The 20,242-nt window shown below is 45.9% G+C and overlaps 1 protein-coding gene across 4 annotated transcripts in view; it reads right to left on the bottom strand.

Moving 5' to 3' along the window:
- The window catches only part of LOC138975978 (sarcoplasmic/endoplasmic reticulum calcium ATPase 1-like), an 82,804-nt gene that overhangs the window by 24,015 nt on the left and 38,547 nt on the right, over positions 1–20,242 (bottom strand). For 3 of the 4 annotated variants that reach the window (XM_070348759.1, XM_070348757.1, XM_070348760.1), the window contains exons 17-24: positions 14,651–14,773; positions 12,868–13,080; positions 12,029–12,122; positions 11,377–11,503; positions 10,745–10,947; positions 9,394–9,479; positions 7,814–7,947; positions 347–464 (exon numbers count right to left, since the gene is read on the bottom strand). In XM_070348759.1, the coding sequence (XP_070204860.1) occupies positions 347–464; positions 7,814–7,947; positions 9,394–9,479; positions 10,745–10,947; positions 11,377–11,503; positions 12,029–12,122; positions 12,868–13,080; positions 14,651–14,773 (1,098 nt within the window). Of the gene's footprint in view, positions 1–346; positions 465–6,675; positions 6,810–7,813; positions 7,948–9,393; positions 9,480–10,744; positions 10,948–11,376; positions 11,504–12,028; positions 12,123–12,867; positions 13,081–14,650; positions 14,774–20,242 lie in introns of all 4 variants that reach the window. The other variant, XM_070348758.1, reaches the window with a different exon arrangement.

The raw sequence follows: 20,242 nt of genomic DNA, 5'->3' as shown, positions 1-20,242 counted from the left end.
GCCGAAAAAAAAGTGATCCAGTATATCCAAGGCACAAAAATACAGATCAGAAGTCAAATCACGATGACAATGTACAGAGAAGAAGAGATAACGTTTGCACAGACAAAAAGACGGACAGAATCACCAACATGATAATCAGGGAATAAATTCAGCCAAATTCAAATCAACATAACATGAAGGTGTTTAACAACTCAATTAAGGTAGACCAACAGACACACTTCCACTCACTAACATGACGTCCACACAGAAAACAAGAGATCTGGCACCTCTATTCAGACACAAAAATGAACAGACACACACACCAACCAACTGACAGACTAACTCCCAGACAGACAGACAAACTCACCGACATGACATCAACGTAGAGGATGAGGAAGTGGAGACCCATGGACAGGCAGATAGCGCCCACCAGCCACTTGTTGATCCATGGAGGCATCAGTGTCAGTGACTGGTTCTCACTCAAGCTGAAATGGCCAGCACATACAGGTTATGACACACACACACGACCCTTCAACAGGTAGGCTGACGAGCAAGTTTCTGTAGTGCTTTGCAGGAAGAACTATTCTTATGACAAGAGGCTTTTGGCTCGAAAGTTTTGATGTTCCTGCTTCTTTTTTTCCCCTTTACTGGAAGGGGGGGGGGGGGGGGAGGTGTGTTGTCATTTTTCCTCTGTGACTGAAAGTTTTAGGATTCCTGCTTCCACTTAAATGTCCTGAAAAAAAGCCAGTAACTGAGTAAGCTATGCTTTCACGATCAATTACTGCTGAGAAAATAGTTTTGCTCGCAAAACATCACCATTTTGCATGATTCTCGGACCATAACCACAAAAACAGTGTTGTTCTTAAGCATCAGTCGTCTGTCAATAGCCAATACTTTTTTTAATCCGATGCATTGTTCCGACCCCTGGCCGATTGACCGTCCGATGTTTTGACACGTAAGAAATCTTAGCCAGGACATTAGGACCTATACATATTTTTCTTCCAGGTCCAACTGACCGACCTACAGCCCTCTGAGGCTGGGAACAACACTGCAAACAAAAAGGAAGTTTGGGCTTTTCTTTCTTTTAGTTGTACAATCTTTGCTGTTTCTTTAGCACTTTTTTTCTGTGTGTAGTCAACTCTGGGTTTGTTTTTGTTTGTCACCATAACTTTATAATTATAGTCTGCTGTGTTCCCTTCTGTTTTCCTTCTCTTTTTGCTTTGTTCTTTCAGTTCCAGTTCTTCTGCCATTACCTTTGGTATGACTGAACGGGTCGATCTTTACACAACTTCAAAATCAACTTCTAGAGAAAGTGATTGTAGATGCACTTAACTCTCTCACGCAGTACACTTGTGTAGTCAGGATCCTAACACTTCTGCAGTCATTGACATTTCTTGAGCAACAATTTTGAAGTTTGGGTCAATATGTTGCTTTTTGCAGAATAGCTCAAACTTTGTTAATGAAACAAGATTTGTACACATGAAAAGCCAATAATGATGTAAACCATTAAAACTAAAAGGTTGAAACATTTCTCGAATGAAGCAAAGTTACCAACGTTACATATAATATAATAAAATACAATGTTTCAGAGGAAAAATAAAATCCTATTCACAAGCATGAACCTCATAACAACACTAGGATAAACATGATCGTGTAGAATGAAAGTGAAAGTATTAATGACTGTAAAGATACGCAATAGCTTTAGCACACACACGAAAGACTGAATTTCCTTCTCTCAACAATTTTGGTTATGTTCATGATGTTATGATGAGGTTCAAATGTCTTGCATTATCTCATTACATTTTTAAAACATAGATAATCTTCATTTGCAAAACCTACATCCAAAGTTGTCAAATAATGAAACAAATTATTTTAAATACAAAATTTCTTTGCAACGCATAATACATGTACAGCCGCTGCGCACTAACATCAAAAGGAAACAAGATGGCGCATACAAATAACTGATGAACATGAAAATGATCAAGGTCATGACAATGAGCTGAAAACAGAATGGCGATGAATGAGCGCGCTCTAATTTTGGGAAACAAATGATGCTGATGAATGATATTTCAGTGAAATGTTGACAGTCAATGATGAAAGAAAAATGATGGGAGGCAGGGGTGGACTGAAGAGGGGGGGGGGGGGGGGGGGTGTGAATGTAAAAAGCCTGAGTAGGAGGGAAAGGAAGGTGAAAGGAGAGCAACAGTCGCTGTTAGTGAGGAAATGTGGGCAGATGGGGGACAGAACTCTTGCAAAACCATGCCTGGTAAAGCTCCGCCAAAAAGGATGCAAGCTGAAGTACAAGCATAGAAAAGCTAACCTGGGAGTAAAATGTTCATCATTTGATCAAATGGAAACCAGTTGTATTTAGAAATTTTACAGCCATTTAAGGGCATGCATATACATGTACGTGTGTGCATACATGTGAATAGACGTCGTCCAACTGCAGTGTTCTTCAGGGAATTTTGCAAAACTGCAGTGTTCTTTAATGAATATTGCAATATGTTTTGACTAGTTAAAGAATGTCCTTTATGAAAGACATCTAGGAAAGTGTAGGTATGGTGTGAGAGCCATATGCAAATATGTGGCATGCGCGCACTTATGCGGGCAGATGTGGAAAAGAGAGCAATGCACAGTGCAAGGAAGCAAAGGGTTTCAGACACGAAGCACACAACTGAAAACTTCTTCAGAGACTGGAAGTCCCGTTCAAGTCGTTCGTCATTTTGAAAAAACAAATAATGTACAACGTCCGATAAACAGAGAAAGGAAGACTCCATCAGGTGGCAAAAGTGCAATAAATACCTCCGTGGTTATGAAACATCACTACCATCACTACTCGCAAGCAGTCACAGGCAGGCAGGCGGCAGGCAAGCTATCTGTCAAACATCAAAAACTGAAGAACGCCCAGAATCCCACAAAATATGGAGGACAACTTTGGCTGCACTTGGTCAAGTCCTCAGATGTGCCGGCATCTCATTACTGTTTGCAGGATTGTTATTTGAATGTGGTTTTTTTAGAAGATACCGAACAGAAATCTCAGGCCTCAGAATATGCTAATGAAATTAAATAAACTACCTAAAATGCACACAGCTAAGAAAATATCTATGCTACACAGTTATTTTCTTTCTATTTAACTACTGTGGTATTTTTCCCGATTGACACGTGAAAACCTGTTCGACTGAGGTATACATGGGGAACAGGGACTGCAGATGGTAAGCTACAATCTGTTCACTTAGCATGTGGTGTCACTGCTTCATCCTATCAGTTTCAGTACCATCGGTTCTACTTCTAGATTTCTCGTGGACTTTCATACTTCTATCAGCTGCACAGCTAGATTTCTCGTGGACTTTCATACTTCTATCAGCTGCACAGCTAGATTTCTCGTGGACTTTCATACTTCTATCAGCTGCACAGCTAGAGTTCTTGTGGACTTTCATACTTCTATCAGCCGCACAGCTAGATTTCTCGTGGACTTTCATACTTCTATCAGCCGCATAGTTCGATTTCTCGTGTACTTATCATACTTCTATCAGCTGCACAGCTAGATTTCTTGTGGACTTATCATACTGCTATCAGCTGCACAGCTTCCATATTTTGAACCCAATGACACACTGACTTGCTATTTTTCTTTCTTCTTTTTTTTTTGCTTAACGCCCAGCCGACCATGAAGGGCCATATCAGGGCGGTGCTGCTTTGACATTTAACGTGCGCCACACACAAGACAGAAGTCGCAGCACAGGCTTCATGTCTCACCCAGTCACATTATTCTGACACCGGACCAACCAGTCCTAGCATTAACCCCATAATGCCAGACGCCAGGCAGAGCAGCCACTAGATTGCCAATTTTAAAGTCTTAGGTATGACTCGGCCGGGGTTCGAACCTACGACCTCCCGATCACGGGGCGGACGCCTTACCACTAGGCCAACCGTGCCGGTCTTTCTTTCTTCTTGATATGAACGCTAAATACAGTGGAACACCCATTTTAAGACCTCAAGAAATGTGCGAAATCCAGGTTTAAAAATGGAGGGAGTCCTAAAATGGATAAGGTTACAGAGGTTATGAATAACAAATCTGAAAAAGCAATGTCTTAAAATGGGTGGAGGTCTTAAATTGGGGGTGGGGTCTTACAAGGGATGTTCCACTGTAGCCATTCTTTCATTTGACAAGCATTAAGGTTTGAAATATGATATCGGTTAATTGCCACATCAGAGCTGAAGGGTTAAAGCGATGGTATACACTTTGGAGCTAAAAAATGCAAGGATCAAAATGAAATGGCTCTCGTGTGCTAAAGTTTAGCAAGGAAACCCAGAGCTAATATTCCCATGCATGTTTAATGTGATACACTGGTGGTACACATTTTTAATACACCCAGTTTTGGAGATTTGCAGCTTGAACGGGTTTCTTTCTGCAGTTGTCGTAAAGTTAGCAATGATCCCCAGACTGACTGATATAATTCAGCCCAGGAGATTAGTTTAAAGTTCAGCATGTCTACATGTACTATGACACTCTTTTCTTTTGCTTTAAATACTCGTCCTTGGACTCAAATCAGACAATAAGTGAATGGATGTGTCCTGGCTCTGTTATAAACTATGAAGCAAAACAAAAATGCCATATATTTCACTTTAGCTGCTATCCTAATGCATAAAACTTTGTGAAAGCAATCACATTTCCCGTAACACCACCCACACCAAAATGATCACTTCTGCTGTTTATGTGCATTGAGTAGAAATAACAGGAATATGAGCACAGCCATATACATGGCAGCAAATTTGATTCTGAAGCATATATGTACAGCTACATAGTTGGAAACAAGTTAAGGTTTTAAAGCAACAGCAACGAAAGAAACAAAATTCCTTTACAATACAAGGTTGTAGCACAAAAGTATACACCTGCATATGAAGCTAATTATACTTGTCTGTGCATCTAATAACAATACAGAACTACAAAAGGAAAATAGCATAATCTGAGGCCTGAGAAAAATCGAGTCAAAGAAATGGCATCGAAGCATAATAAATGCTTCAGCAAAAGCAACAAGCTTACCAGTAAATTCATCTATCAAACAGAGACTAAAGACATCTCAACACACACACGAAACAGGGAGGAGGGGGTCCACTTGACAAATCAACACACACGCAGCTCACTTCATGCAGGAAGTTTGTCAACTCTCAAACCCAAACCTTACATTCAACAACCTTAAACACCAAAGGGGGTTGCCTTGGACATCAAGCTTTTTGTCTCGTCTTTTCAAAATCTACTCTCATTTCAGCATATTTTCACCCTTTTTTTCATGACAACCATCAAATCAAAATCTTCCAGAGGGGAAACCGCTTAACACCATCTCTGCACCATAACACTGGCAAATGCTCCAATGTGGTAATGCATATTAGTCAGTTCTGGCAAAAAAAGTTTAAAACGTCTCAACCGTCATACTTGTTGAAAAGATGTTGAAAAGATGCATCCCAAGAGATGACACTTGGACAATGGATTCCACAAATTCGACTGCATCCTCATAAGGAGTGTCAGATACAATTTCACCCCCACACCCACCAACACAAAACGAATCTTTGACTTGCAGTAGTACTTTTGTATTCGAACTCAAGAACAAAAAAATTTCGCTTAGAAACCCATTACATCTTTTCTTTCTGAAAACTTTACAAAACCATTCCACAGTTTTTGTGTTCAAGCACAGAAAATTAATATTCTCCATGTAAACTGATTGTCTGAAAATTATAATAAAACGCGCTTGCAAAAATTTTACAGCGAACGGAACAAAAAATTCTGCCTAACGGTCCATCTGGCACCCCCTTTGGTGTGCAAGGTCGTATGACCATGCAAAGGGAACGACTGAACGTGAACTGCCCACACGATGTTATGTCAAACATCCAAAAAAGGGAAAGTGAACAACATTCGTCAAATTCTTCACCTAATTTTTTTTTGTACATTTGACTTGACTAACAAGTTCAGGCATTGTTTTTTTCCCCCTTCAGTGAGCATAGGTTGTCACACGCAAGGCCAAGGTCACAGAGAAAGAGAGAGAGAGAGAGAAAGAAAGAGAGAAAGGGAGAAACAGATTGAAAATAAAATTAAAATAAATAAATAAAAAATTACATTCACTGAACTACTACCTTCCTATCCATTCAGGTGTTTTTTCCACTCATTTTTCAAATTCAATTCCATTACTTTTTTTCTCTCTCATAAAATGGTTTTTGTCAAGATATAGCGAAGGATAACTGTCTTGTCCAATTAAATTCAGCAATGAAAAAACAATGTTTAATGGAAAGACAGGGGAGAGAGATTCCAGTTAAAGTATGCATTCATTATGTTTCTTTCCCACAATTAACCGCCATACCCCCTCCCCCCCCCTTTCCTTATCTCAGTAATAAAAAAAATAAAGGAATTACATCTATCTTCTTCAACCCCTCCCGTCTGTCAAAAGTTAAAGGAAACAAGTCTGAATAAATAAATAAATGGAATATACAAGAATAAAAAGAAAAGGGGGAAAAAAAAAAGAAATCAAGAAAGGAAAGCAAAAGAGAAGAAGAAAAACTTCCTGCAAGGGAGTGGATTCTATTTTCCAAAATATATATACATTTTTTGGCAATCAGCTTCTTTTTTTTCAATTTTCTTTATTTCATTTTTTTCTTTTCACCAATGCGTGCTGCGTTTGCAAAAAAGCCAAGTGGGCGCGCCCTCACCTGTTGAGTGCGTTGAGCATCTCAATGACCACCAGTACGGAGAGCGCCATGGTCATGGGCTTGGGGTGACTGAACACGGCGCAGTCGATGCCGGCAAACATCTCGTCCTGAGCCAAGCACTGGGCCTGGTGGGTCTGTGGGACAGAAGGGGGTTAGTTCCGCCGCTCCAGCGACACACACCCAAACCTGGGCGTCCAAACCCATGCACACACACCCACTGGGGTGCTCTCGCTTGCAAAGGAAAATACTCCAGGGAAAAAGTCACCAAAAGAGAAGACGCCGAAAGGATCAAACAGTGAGAAATGCTGAGGGCTAAAAATTCCAGCACAACAGCATTTTATTTTAAGAGGGGGAGAAGTGGGGGAGGGGAGGTGAGACTGTGAGCACTGAAGAAACAGAAAGCCCGTCACCACTGAAGTGAGACTGAGAATACAGCCGTTTGGAAGGCGTGAGAAAACAGCAGGTCAACAAGACGTGGAACTCTCTCCCAAGGACCACTGTGGCTGGAAAGGCTGTGGAGGGGAACATTAGTGTTTAAGGATGAGGCGGTGGTGATGTCAGCTGACAGTGGGAAAGGCACGTTCCGTGAGAGGAGATTCAGACACACCTAAGGCCAACACTACATCCACGTTAAACTTGACATGGAAAGAAAAATGAACTGCAAAAATTGTGTTGAAATCTTTTTTTTCCCCCACAAAGTTTCTTTTCAAGAAAAAGTACACTCAATGAACACAATGTTGTAAACATTATGCAAAAATTCAAAAATGTTAAACGTTTCAATTTTAAGATCTTTAGATGCCCTTTCGTCTCTTCTCACTGTCCAGCCATTCCCAGCTCCCAAACTTGACACTGTCATGAAGAGCAACAGGTCTTGAAAGAACACAAAGGAGGAAAGCATAACGCGCAACTTAAAAGGCAAGCATTCGCACAGAAAAAGAGCGCAGTGTCCAACTAAAACATAGTCGGATTGAAGACAGAACAGTAGGAACAGGGGGGGTATCGGTGGGTAGGCAGGGGGGCAGGGACAAGGACAAAGGGGGGAGAGGGAAAAACAGCAGCAGGGGGTGTTAACTGATGATTGCGCAGTCGGACCGGTAAACAGTAAAAAAGTGCAGGTGGGCGGCAAAAGAAAGATTACCTGTTGAGTGCGTTAAGCATTTCAATGGTTACTAAAACAGACAGAGCCATTGTCATGGGTTCGGGAGCACCGAAGATGTTGCAGTCAACTCCCTTGAACATCCGAGGCTCGGCGGGGCACTGCATGTGGTGAGTCTGAAAACGGTGGCAACAAACACTCCATGGTCACTACGCATGCTTGCTACATGTTGTCTACTGCAGACACCACTCTTCATGTGTCTACTACAGACACCACTCTTCGTCTACAATTTGTTACCCTCACTTCCATTGCTCCACACCGATTCTCTTTCACAATCTTGATATTCTTCGTTACTACACAGTCATTTACTGGCTAATTCTACTTCGAAGATCTACCACTGTTTCACGGCATGGAAAACAAAGCCAACTTCACAGCAAACTCAGTCAGTGCTAGCAATGAATGAACACTCTTCAAACAAAGCCAGACTGTTTTACTCTGAAGCTAAAAGCATGATGTTTTGGTTATGATTAGTTCGCTGTGATGAGTTGTAAATGACAGCGTCTGCCTATGAAAAAGTCCATGCACAAACGTTGACTAAAAATTCTCTACAGACTGATTTCAGACTCTCACCCAAATCAACACAATCTAAGCAAGAAACATAACAGTAAATAAAGAGGGGTGGAAAGCGCTAAACAAACAGATCAAACAAAACGGAAACGTCAAGCTGCCAGCCACAAAAGAACCATCCAGCACACAGAAACAGAACGTGTGTGTCAGGAACTCAAACTGAACACCCCAAAACACACTCTTGCCAGTCCAGCTTGCAAACTCCATGGACCTGCCGACACTCACTTGGCAGTTCACATCATAAAGGCACCACAAACACATTCTTCCTCTTTAACATCCTCTCAAAGACAACTCAACATCTATATGAGTAACCCGACATGCTGATATTCAGTATTACATGTACTTGCCATACCAAAAAACAAAAAACCTATAAAGGTATCTGCTTCTGTCATTCTAAACTCTTCATCTGAAATGCCTTGCAACCGAATCCATTTTAACATTCCGTTCTGAGTACTGATCTACCCTCAGAAACTGTTCAAACTGCGATTTTGTACTTTGCTTTGCCCCGATAGATACATACGACACCTATTTCTGGACATTCTCATCCCAAAGACATTAGCATTCCCCAAAATATGTAACCAAAGCTGAACACACCACATACATACATATGTACAAGGAAAACTTGTATTATTTCCCCCCCACCCAACCCTACCCCTTTGTATTGCTTTCCCCCACCAAACCCTACCCCTTTGTATTGCTTTCCCCCACCCAACCCTACCCCTTTGTATTGCTTTCCCCCACCCAACCCTACCCCTTTGTATTGCTTTCCCCCACCAAACCCTACCCCTTTGTATTGCTTTCCCCCACCAAACCCTACCCCTTTGTATTGCTTTCCCCCACCCAACCCTACCCCTTTGTATTGCTTTCCCCCACCTAACCCTACTCCTTTGTATTGCTTTCCCCCTCCCAACTCTACCCCTTTGTATTGCTTTTCCCCCACCCAACCACTGCACATTAGCACCAGGCAGTGCAGAGCTACAGGAGGTGCATCTTACCAACTGGTAGTAGTTGAGACGGGGGCCCTTGTCGTACAGCATAAACCACCAGGCAGCAGCTCCAACGGTGGCACAGCCCACGTAAACTGTCACACACCAACCATGTCAAAATGAATCCCTTTCGTCAGGTAAAACAAAAAGCAACCTAATTTGAAACACACAAGCAAAGACACTAATCAAACAAAGATAAGAAGAATCCGGTAGACTTGCTTGCAAATGTGTGTTAATTCTTAAATATTATTCTTTGAATGTAGACAACAATGCGTTTTCAGTTACAGTGGAACCCCCCCCCCCCCCCCCCCAATTTAAGACTTCCTCCATTTTAAGACCTTGCTTTTTCAGACGTTCTGTTCATAAGGTCTGTAAATCTACCCCTATTTCAAGACTCCCTCCTTTTTAAGACCTGATTTTCTCAGATTTGTGAAGGTCTGAAAAGGGGGGTTCCACCATACTCTGATTACAGCTAAGAAACCCCCCCCCCCCCCCCCCCCCCTAAACAAGAAGGGCAAAGCCCATACGACTCACATGCTTGACCTTGACCTTTACATGACCTTGACCTTCAGCTAAACCTAGCAATGACATCATACACTAAGAACTGCTTTACACATTTTTCCTTCCAAAATACATGTGACCTTGACCCCAGGTCAAGGTCATGCAACACAAAGCTGTTAATTCAAGACATAGGAAGTACAATGGTGCTTATTGGCTCTTTCTACCATGAGATATGGTCACTTTTAGTGGTTCACTACCTTATTTTGGTCACATTTCATAAGGGTCAAAGTGACCTTGACCTTGATCATATGTGACCAAATGTGTCTCATGATGAAAGCATAACATGTGCCCCACATAATTTTTAAGTTTGAAACAGTTATCTTCCATAGTTCAGGGTCAAGGTCACTTCAAAATATGTATACAATCCAACTTTGAAGAGCTCCTGTGACCTTGACCTTGAAGCAAGGTAAACCAAACTGGTATCAAAAGATGGGGCTTACTTTGCCCTATGTATCATATATAGGTGAGGTATTAAATCTCAAAAACTTCAGAGAAAATGGGAAAAATTTGAAAAATAGCTGTTTTTTAGACATTTATGGCCCCTGCGACCTTGACCTTGAAGCAAGGTCAAGATGCTATGTATGTTTTTTGGGGCCTTGTCATCATACACCATCTTGCCAAATTTGGTACTGATAGACTGAATAGTGTCCAAGAAATATTCAACGTTAAAGTTTTCCGGACGGACGGACGCCGGGACGGACGGACGGACGCCGGGACGGACGGACGGACGGACGACTCGGGTGAGTACATAGACTCACTTTTGCTTCGCATGTGAGTCAAAAATCATTCTCCCACTTACTTCCAATGGCCATGTAGCGGAAGAAGAGCCAGCCGGTGATGAGACCCTCGCGGGGGTTGCGTGGGGGTTTGGACATGATGTCGAGGTCGGGGGGGTTGAAGCCCAGGGCGGTGGCGGGGAAGCCGTCAGTGACCAGGTTGACCCACAGCAACTGCACGGGGATCAGCGCCTCGGGGATACCCAGAGCGGCCGTCAGGAAGATACTGTGCGTGAGAAGGAGAACAGTGTCAAGAACAGTCAAGGTGAGGACATGACACAAAATGTAGATACGGACAGCTGCTACTGCTTGTAGATCAGAGTGATTTAACCAGCAACGTGACATTTCCACATCACCATAGAATGAAAGAGGTCCTTGCAAACACATGCCTGCCTTTTTCTGTTCAGCAAGTTTTCTACATCTGCTCTGATTCTGGGCCAGTTAGTAGTGCTAGTAGTGAACAGTATATCAGAGTATCCTGGTAAATACCACAAGATTCTTCTTCCAAATAGTGCTGCTTTTTGCATACACCATTTATTTCTTTGCTTCCATCCAGAATCATTTCTTGCAATTTCTCATTCCTATACAATAACTTTGAACATCAAAAACAAAGTAAAATGAAGAGAGAGAAAACAAGACAAAAGCCTGCACTGACCAGACGACCTCTCCGATGTTAGAGGAGATGAGGTAACGGATGAACTGCTTCATGTTGTTGTAGATGGCACGGCCCTCTTCTACGGCAGCCACAATAGTGGAGAAGTTGTCGTCAGCCAACACCATCTGTACAACGCTGTCAAGGAACCCAACATTGCTTCTTATCTAAGTTTAGCGCTTGGGACTGTTCAGCAGAACTAGCACATACTGCCTTTGTTTCTCTCGCTTGGCTTTTCAGACTGTACAGAGAAAACTGAACAATTCTGTATCCTTTACCCGTGAAGTGATTTTCTTTCCGAAACAGAACAGAACTACTACGCAGAGACCTGGAGTTAAGAGCACATTTATGGGGAAGAGGTAACGGTGTGGTTCACAAACTAAATAGCTAAAACCAAAGGACCACTCTTGTTCGCGTTAAAATTGATGTTAACAGAACCAAGGTTCAAATTACTCTGATCACCTGGTAGTGTGATTACTCACCTACAAGGTACACGTATCCTAAACATCCATAAGCTGAGTGAGTTTCCCAACAAGTAACTATGAAATCAGCATCCTGGAGGTTTGGATGGGGTGGGCCAGTAGGGGAGAGCAGCGACAAACTCATACGAGCCTCGGCAAATCTCATTTACATGTTACTCAGCACCAAAGGATATCAGCAGCAGACTTGGCCACAGCAGTTCCTGAGCCCATGGCAATACCGATCTCGGCTTTCTTCAAGGCTGGGGCGTCATTCACACCGTCACCTGTCTGTGACAGACAAACAGCAAACAATGTTACTTTGCTGAATTCATTCAACCAAACATTCCTGATCTGCACAGAATACAACCATGCTGTTGATTCTTGGTATGTATCCAAATGAAAGAATGCCCTTATCCTACACAAAAGCTTAAACAGATCTTCAGCAGTGAACATGATCATGCACATGAGAATGACCGTACCTTGTAAAGGAGGCTTGCATTACAGCATCAGCCTAAGGATAGACAAGGCTATCACCAAAGCAATCAACAGAGACATGAAATGATTGACTTTTTAAGGGAAAGGGTGGCCGAGTGGTAAGTGCACTTGCCTCGGAAGCGAGAGGTTGCGAGTTCGACCCTGGGTCGGGGTGTAAGCAATTTTCTTCCCCCTTTCCTAGCCCAGGTGGTGGGTTCAAGTGCTAGTCTTTCGGATGAGACGAAAAACCAAGGTCCCTTCTTGTACACTACATTGGGGTGTGCACGTTAAAGATCCCACGATTGACAAAAGGGGTTTTTCCTGGCAAAATTGTATAAGCATAGATAAAAAATGTCCACCAAATACCCGTGTGACCTGGAATAATAGGGTGTGAAAAGTAAATATTCGCCGTAATGGCTTGAGATTTACTGGCCGATGTGAATGCGTGATATATTGTGTAAAAAATTCCATCTCGCACGGCAGAAATTAATATGTAAAGCGCTTAGAGAACGTCAAGCGCTATATAAATCTCCCATATAAATAAATGATTGGCACTCACCATGGCTGAGATTTCTCCCTCGGACTGCAAGAACTCGATGATTTTACTCTTGTGAGCGGGCTCCACACGTGCAAACAGCCTGGCTCTCATGACAGCGGCCCTCTGGTCTTCAGGTGGCAATTCGTCAAACTCCCGTCCAGTGTACGCCATGCCCTCTGTGTTCTCGTTCTCTGTGAAGATTCCAATGCGGCGGCAGATGGCTTCGGCGGTGGCCTGGAGAATGAACAGACAATGGAACCCGCCTTTCAAGACCATGTTTTCTCACATTTCCTGTTCCTAAGTTCTGCAAATCTAACTCAAATTTCAGATTCCCATTCTTTTTTTGTCTGACCAGTTTTTCAGACTTTTGGACAGTCTTAAAAGGGAGTGCAATGGTACTCACTGGTGATGATCCAGGACACTGTGTGTGTGTGTGTTTCTGTGCGTGCATGAGTGTGTGACCTATTCAATGATAAGAACTGTCTTCGACAAGTAATGCTGTCTGGCTGGACAAAAACCCACACAGAATAACAAAACCAACAAACTTTTATTTTTAAACACACAAAACAGTACAACATGGGTGTTACTGGGAAAAATCAAAAAACCTGAAAGGCAGGGGTCCAAAATGCTCAAGTTTGAAATAAAGTTTCTGGATACCGACGAAACCAAATCATAATAAGCAAGATGGCGGCAAATCCAAGGGAGCGAACCGAGAAAGCACGCGAACCGGTGTCAAAAGTCGGATCGGAACGGCTGCTCGTTATTTCAACTTAGCGAAACGAAGCTTTTTTTTTTTTTTTTTTTTTGAAAACCCGGAAAACCGGAATTTCCGGCTTCAGATTTTTTCAAAAAAACGGAAATCCGGCAAAAGCCGGAAGAGTAACACTCATGGTACAATGATCATATCGGCGCCCGGAAATACAAGTGCCGTATGTCTAAAAACCCAATTTTACAGGAGACAAAAAAAAAAGATTATTTCAGTCTCATTTGCCCAACATTTGTTGATTTTTCTAACTGATCATCCTTAGGAGTCAGTAAGTTGCCCTGTCATAATTTTTTTCTGAAAAATGACTAGTTTATGCACTTTGAAGAGAATTTTGATTTTTTGGTCAAAAAGTCGGAAATAATACTGCCGTAAGTCAACTTACGGTCATTGTATTGAGAAATAGGCATAAATACAACTGAGGTAAGTCGACATACGTCATTTGTATCCAGACTGAGAGGAACCTCTTTACCAGAAATCAGAAGTTACGGCAATTGTATTGCAGGTTTTAGTAATAGAAGTGTGTTATTAAATCAGCACTACTGAGCACTTTACATTGTTTCACCAAGAAGAAATTTACAATCATCGTATGTGAGGAACGAAAGCCCATTTCTAGCAGTGTTTTGGTCAAAATCCGCAATACAAAAGCTATAAGTCGACATACAACACTTGTATTTGCGGCATATTGTGAAAAAATAACAATACAGTTGACGTAACTCAAATTACGGTATTTGTATTCCCGCAAGATACTCGTTAACTTGACTTACAGTGAAAGTATTTTGGGAATAGCTCTCCTATTTTTACAAGGAAGTGTTTAAGACTTTGCGAGGTTATGCCCCTTGCCCTGGCGATATGGCTGCCAAAAATCTCAGAAATGCAAAATTTGTAGTTACGGCCCTTGTATTTCCGGGCGGCGATATGTATGTGAAAGGTAAATAAGCTGCGAGTTCTTCTGGACTTTTTGTCATTTTCTTCTTTTATTTTAAGGAAAGGAAGCCTGGTTGTTACTTATTACTTCATTATCATTGAATATGCTCTGACCTTGTTGTCGCCAGTGATGACAATAACGCGGATACCAGCAGCACGGCACCTCTTGATGGAATCTGCCACCTCTTCACGGGGAGGGTCCAACATACCAACCACACCCACGAAGGTCATGTTCGTCTGAAATTAAACAAACAAATAAATCAAGTCACATTTCTACTGAATTTTTAGTTATTTGTTTAAATTCAGTTTTGTTTCTGTCAAACTCTCTTTTTCTACTCTAGACTCTCGCAGTGACGTTATCAGTCAGCAAACGCACACACACACACTTTCAGGCTTTTGCACAAATGTCATACCAAACCCAAACCACACCAAACTCTTCCCCTACATCTTGTATACTTGCAGACTTACACAATCACTCAAGATAAAAGATACGCTAACAATCTTTTGACTAGACACATATAACACCACAGCCAACCAAAGCCTTACATTCCACATTTAGGCGCTCTGTAAGGCTTCTTTTTAAGCCTACTGTCTATATGATACTTACCGAGACAGTACTATTCTTGCACATTATCTATTATAGGCCGAAAAAATTGGACAAAACGCTGAGTGGGTACAATTATCTCCCATAACCATGCGCCACCGTGGATCCCAAGCACTGTCCGAGTGCTTCCCCCTTACAGGATGTAGGTGGCGCGTCCTCTTTCTTTATGAGCTGCAGACCCTCAAAAAGCCCATAACATATCAAGAGGGGAGGCGGGAGGGAAACTCTAATAGTACTGTCTCGGTAAGTATCATATAGACAGTAGGCTTAAAAAGAAGCCTTACAGTCAATATAACACTTACCTCGACAGTACTATTCTTGCACAGAATACCAGAGTGGTGTGAGGGTGATATGTAGAGTATTAAACTCCTTAATCAAAATCACTTAAATCCAAGGATTAAGATACCCAGGCAATTTTCGAACAGTACTACCGTAAAAGAAAATATACCCAAGAAACATACCTTAGACTGACGTGACCATGCTAGCAACCACTGCTGTGTGGTGAACTCAATGTCAAAGTCCAGGCCACTCAAAGCTTGAATACCACTGAGTCTACGGCAAGTGGCTAAAGCGATGAGGAACAATTAGTCTTAAAAATCAGCAACTTGATACTGATGCCTGCCAGGGGTTCAAACTCATTGCTACGCAGGAGTTTGAGGACCAGAAAGACATCCCCCTTGGGAAATGAAACCCGAGGTTTAGACACCGCTGCATTGCTAATACCCGAAAGGACATTAGCGATGAGGGAGGACCTGATCAAGTGTTCAGTTCTGCGACCAGTAGCGGCCGCAATCGTGGAAGCGATGGCAGATCTGTATCCAAGAAGAGTCTTAGAAGAAAGACTCTTCTTTTGATACACTTCCACCAGGAAGTTGGCCAAGTCCTGTGTTGAGGGATAAAGCGGCTTTATCCCCTTGGACAAGGCGAAGGTGGCCCAAGCTCTCCAGCGTAAGTCGTAGAGCTGATTAGTTGATCGCCTCTTAGCGTTCAAGGAAAACTCTACTGAACTCTTGTGCAATCCTAGTGCAAGCAGTTTGGAGCGCACAAGAACCATGCGGTCAAGCACAGACTCTCTGGACGTGGATGAGGGAGGCATGATCGAGGCTGGAGCAGACCTCCCCCGTCCAGATCCAGAGGTAGAGGGTCTACGTGGGTGAGACCGCGAAGATCTGGAAACCACGGAGCTGTTGGCCAGTAAGGCGCGACCAAAATCAGTCTTGGTCGTTCCTGCAGATATTTTGCCAGCACCCTCGGAATCAGAGATGTCGGGGGATAGGCGTAAGCATCGAGGAGCCTCCACAAGAGAGTGAATGCGTCCAAGTGGAACGCATTCATGTCTCGAAAGGGGCTGACGTACCTGGGAAGCCGAGCGCTGAATCGAGTTACGAACAGATCGATCAGAGGACGGTCCCACCTTGCCCACAGACGCTGTAGAACGTTGTGAGCGATGGTCCATTCTGTGGAGAGAACCTGATCGCCCCGACTGAGAATGTCGGCCAGGGCGTTCAGTTTCCCCGGAACGAACTGGACTGACATCCGGACCTGATTGGTCTGGCACCAGAGCAGAATCTCCTCCGCCAACAGGGAGAGGGACCGAGAATTGGTGCCCCCCTGGTGGCGAAGGTAAGCTAAGCATGTGGTGTTGTTGTCCCCGTTGAAAATCAGAGGGGCCAAGGACAGGCCGAATGGGAGGGCCCGAAACTCGAACACCGTGCCCTCCCAAACGAACCGGAGCAGATGTCGGTACCCCGGGGCCACCAGGATGTGGAAGTAAGCATCCTGGAGGTCCCAGACATGGCCCAATCGTTTGGCCGGATGGCCAACCGGACCGACGAAGGGGTTTCCATCTTGAACTTGCACCTGTGAAGGTACAAGTTCAAGGTGGAGAGGTCCAACACCGGCCTGAACCGGCCGTCCTTTTTGGGGACGGTGAACAGGCGGGAGCAGAACCCCAGAGAAGGCTGAGAAAGGGGGTAGACCGCCTTCTTCTCGACCAACGAGTTCACCTCGTCCTGAAGAGCCTGCCATCTGGCAGGCTCTCGAGGAGGGGGGAACGTCCAAGGTAGAGCGGACAATGGAGGTTGTGACGACAGCGGTAGAGAAAACCCCGACCACACCACCCTCAAGAAAAACTGGTTGGAGACCAGTCTGCCCCACATGCCGCGGGCCCGAAAAAAGGGAACCGACGGACGAAAGAGGGGCAACTTGAGGGGGCGTCAACGTAGGGCCGGGACTCACTGAAAATTCTGCTGGCGGGCAGGCGCAGGCTTGCGACCACCCCCCCTGGTGGTGCTGCTTCCCCTTACCTGTCTGAGCACCCTTCGTCTTGCTTGGGAACGCAACAGGCGCCTAAGAGGAGGAAGAAGGAGGCAGTGAAACTGGCTTCTTCTTCTTCTTCTGAGGCTGGGAGCTGGAGGTGACTGTAGCACTTCTCTTACTCCCCGCCGCCGTCGCCGAAGCAGCGAGGCCAACCATCAGAGAATCAGTGTTCCTCTGGCGTGTGGACTCCACCACAGAACGAACAGTGTCCGGATGAAAGAGGGAAGAAGGCTGAGGAAACGTGTTCCTCAGACTCTTCCTCATATCCGGAGGCACTATAGAAGTAGGCAGAAAATGATCACGGAACAGGGCCAATAAAGTGGACCCGTGTTCCAATGGCCAATTCTGCCGCAGACGTCACGCACGATCGCACGGCATGCAAAGCCCGATCCACTCGAACCGTGTCAAGGACCCGAGTGGAATCGGACTCTGCCCGATCGGGAGGGTCCAACAGTGTGGACAGCGTGCTCATCCATGTCAAGGCCTGTGATTGGGCCTCGACTGTGGAAGAAACGGTGGCCTCAAGATTGTGGAACGAAGCAGAGCTCAGTTCCACCTTCTTGACCGAAGGCACCTCCCCAACGAACACATCACCGTCAGCCCCACCCTAAACACTCGAAGTCTGGAAAGGGAGAGTTCGAGAGTCAAAGGGAAAAGGGAGGGACGAAACAGATTGGACACGAGGAAACAGTGGAGGTGCGCCTCCCGAAGGAAAGCATGGCACTGAACCCGCGTCCTCCCGAGGAACATAGGTCGCGTTTGCACGTGAATCTGTACTCCTCAGGCGATGTGCTGCCGCTTCCACCGTGGCACTTAGACTAGGGTGGAACGCGAATTGCCGGCGGCCGGATCGTTCATAAAACGAGCCGCCGGCAGACGCGGCGTGAGCCTCCCGCGCCCGGGCCGAAGCGGACTCAAAGGACGAGAGGGCGTCTCAGGGAAGGACGTCCTGAAACTGTTCAAACGTCCTTCTAGCTGTGCGAGGACGAGCCTCCTGCCTCTCGTCCTCAGACCCCGGGTCCACGTCCTGTGTGTCAACACTAGACGACAGACGCTTAAGAGAGGCATCCGTGACGTCAAGACGCCGCGTGATGTCTGTCATGTACTGTTGGAAAGTACGAAGCATAGCTTCGGAAGTTCCATCAGAAACCGGCAAGGGTAGAGGTTCAGTGTTAACCTCAGGGCGACCCTGATCCTCCTCCCTATCGTCCTCCGACTCACTCTCCTCTTCACTTCCCGACAACTCCTCAAAAGCAGGAGTGTAGGGAGCTTGAGGGGGAAGAGCCGAAAGCGATGAAGCAGGCTGTGAAGAAACGCCCACAGAAGCAAGAGGCCGCGAAGACCCCTGCCCCAAAGACGAAACGTCTCCAGCAGCCGAAGGGGGAGAAAAACAACAACCCTGCGACTGTTGGGTCAGCCCAGCCAACGAACCCCCGCCATTTATAGACTGAACAGGAACCCATCGGGTCTGATCAGAAAAGAAATGGTCCGGTCCGGTCGGGGGTGCCGATCCGGTCCGGTAGGGTGGTCCGGTCCGGTGCCGTACCATCCGGAGGTCCCGTTCAGCACCGAACCATCGTACCCACAGAAGTGTTCGGGTGGTTAGGTCCGGACGTGGACATACCGTACCATCCGGACCCGTAGGTCCGGTGGTCCGGTATGGTCCGGTTCGGTGCCAGACCATCCAGACCAACAGAGGTGGTCGGGTGGTCCCGCACCGGACCATCCGGACCCGTAGGTCCGGACCCGTAGGTCCGGTACCATCCGGAGGTCCTGTTCGGCACCGAACCATCCGTACGCACAGAAGTGTTCGGGTGGTTCGGTCCGGGCGTGGACGTACCGTACCATCCGGACCCGTAGGTCCGGTTCGGTGCCAGACCATACGGACCAACAGAGGTGGTCGGGTGGTCCGGACCGGTCCGGTAGGGTGGTCCGGTCCGGTGTTCCGGTCCGGTCCCGTACCATCCGGAGGTCCCGTTCGGTACCGAACCATCCGTACCCACAGAAGTGTTCGGGTGGCTCGGTCCGGACGTGGACACACCGTACCATCCGGACCCGTAAGTCCGGTATGGTCCGGTTCGGTGCCAGACCATCCGGACCAACAGAGGTGGTCGGGTGGTCCGGTCCGGACCGGACCACCGGTCCAGCACCGGACCATCCGGACCCGTAGGTCCGGTCCGGTCCCGCACCATCCGGAGGTCCCGTTCGGCACCGAACCACCCGTACCCACAGAAGTGTTCGGGTGGCTCGGTCCGGACGTGGACATACCGTACCATCCGGACCCGTAGGTCCGGTTCGGTGCCAGACCATCCGGACCAACAGAGGTGGTCGGGTGGTCCGGACCGATCCGGTAGGGTGGTCCGGTGTTCCGGTCCTGTGGTCCGGTCCCATACCATCCGGAGGTCCCGTACGGCACCGAACCATCCGTACCCACTGAAGTGTTCGGTCCGGACGTGGACCTACCGTACCATCCGGACCCGTAGGTCCGGTGGTCCGGTATGGTCCGGTTCGGTGACAGACCATCCGGACCAACAGAGGTGGTCGGGTGGTCCGGTACCGGACCATCCGAACCCGTAGATTCGGTCCGGTCCCGTACCATCCGGAGGTCCCGTTCGGTACCGAACCATCCGTACCCACAGAAGTGTTCGGGTGGCTCGGTCCGGACGTGGACATACCGTACCATCCGGACCCGTAGGTCCGGCATGGTCCGGTTCGGTGCCAGACCACCCGGACCAACAGAGGTGGTCGAGTGGTCCGGTCCCGACCGGACCACTGGTCCGGTA

This window comes from Littorina saxatilis, linkage group LG9 (genome assembly GCF_037325665.1).
Source record: "Littorina saxatilis isolate snail1 linkage group LG9, US_GU_Lsax_2.0, whole genome shotgun sequence".
In the NCBI taxonomy this organism is placed as follows: Eukaryota; Metazoa; Mollusca; class Gastropoda; order Littorinimorpha; family Littorinidae; genus Littorina; species Littorina saxatilis.
Note: the sequence above shows the minus strand (reverse complement) of the source record. Positions and strands in the feature narration are given on the sequence as shown.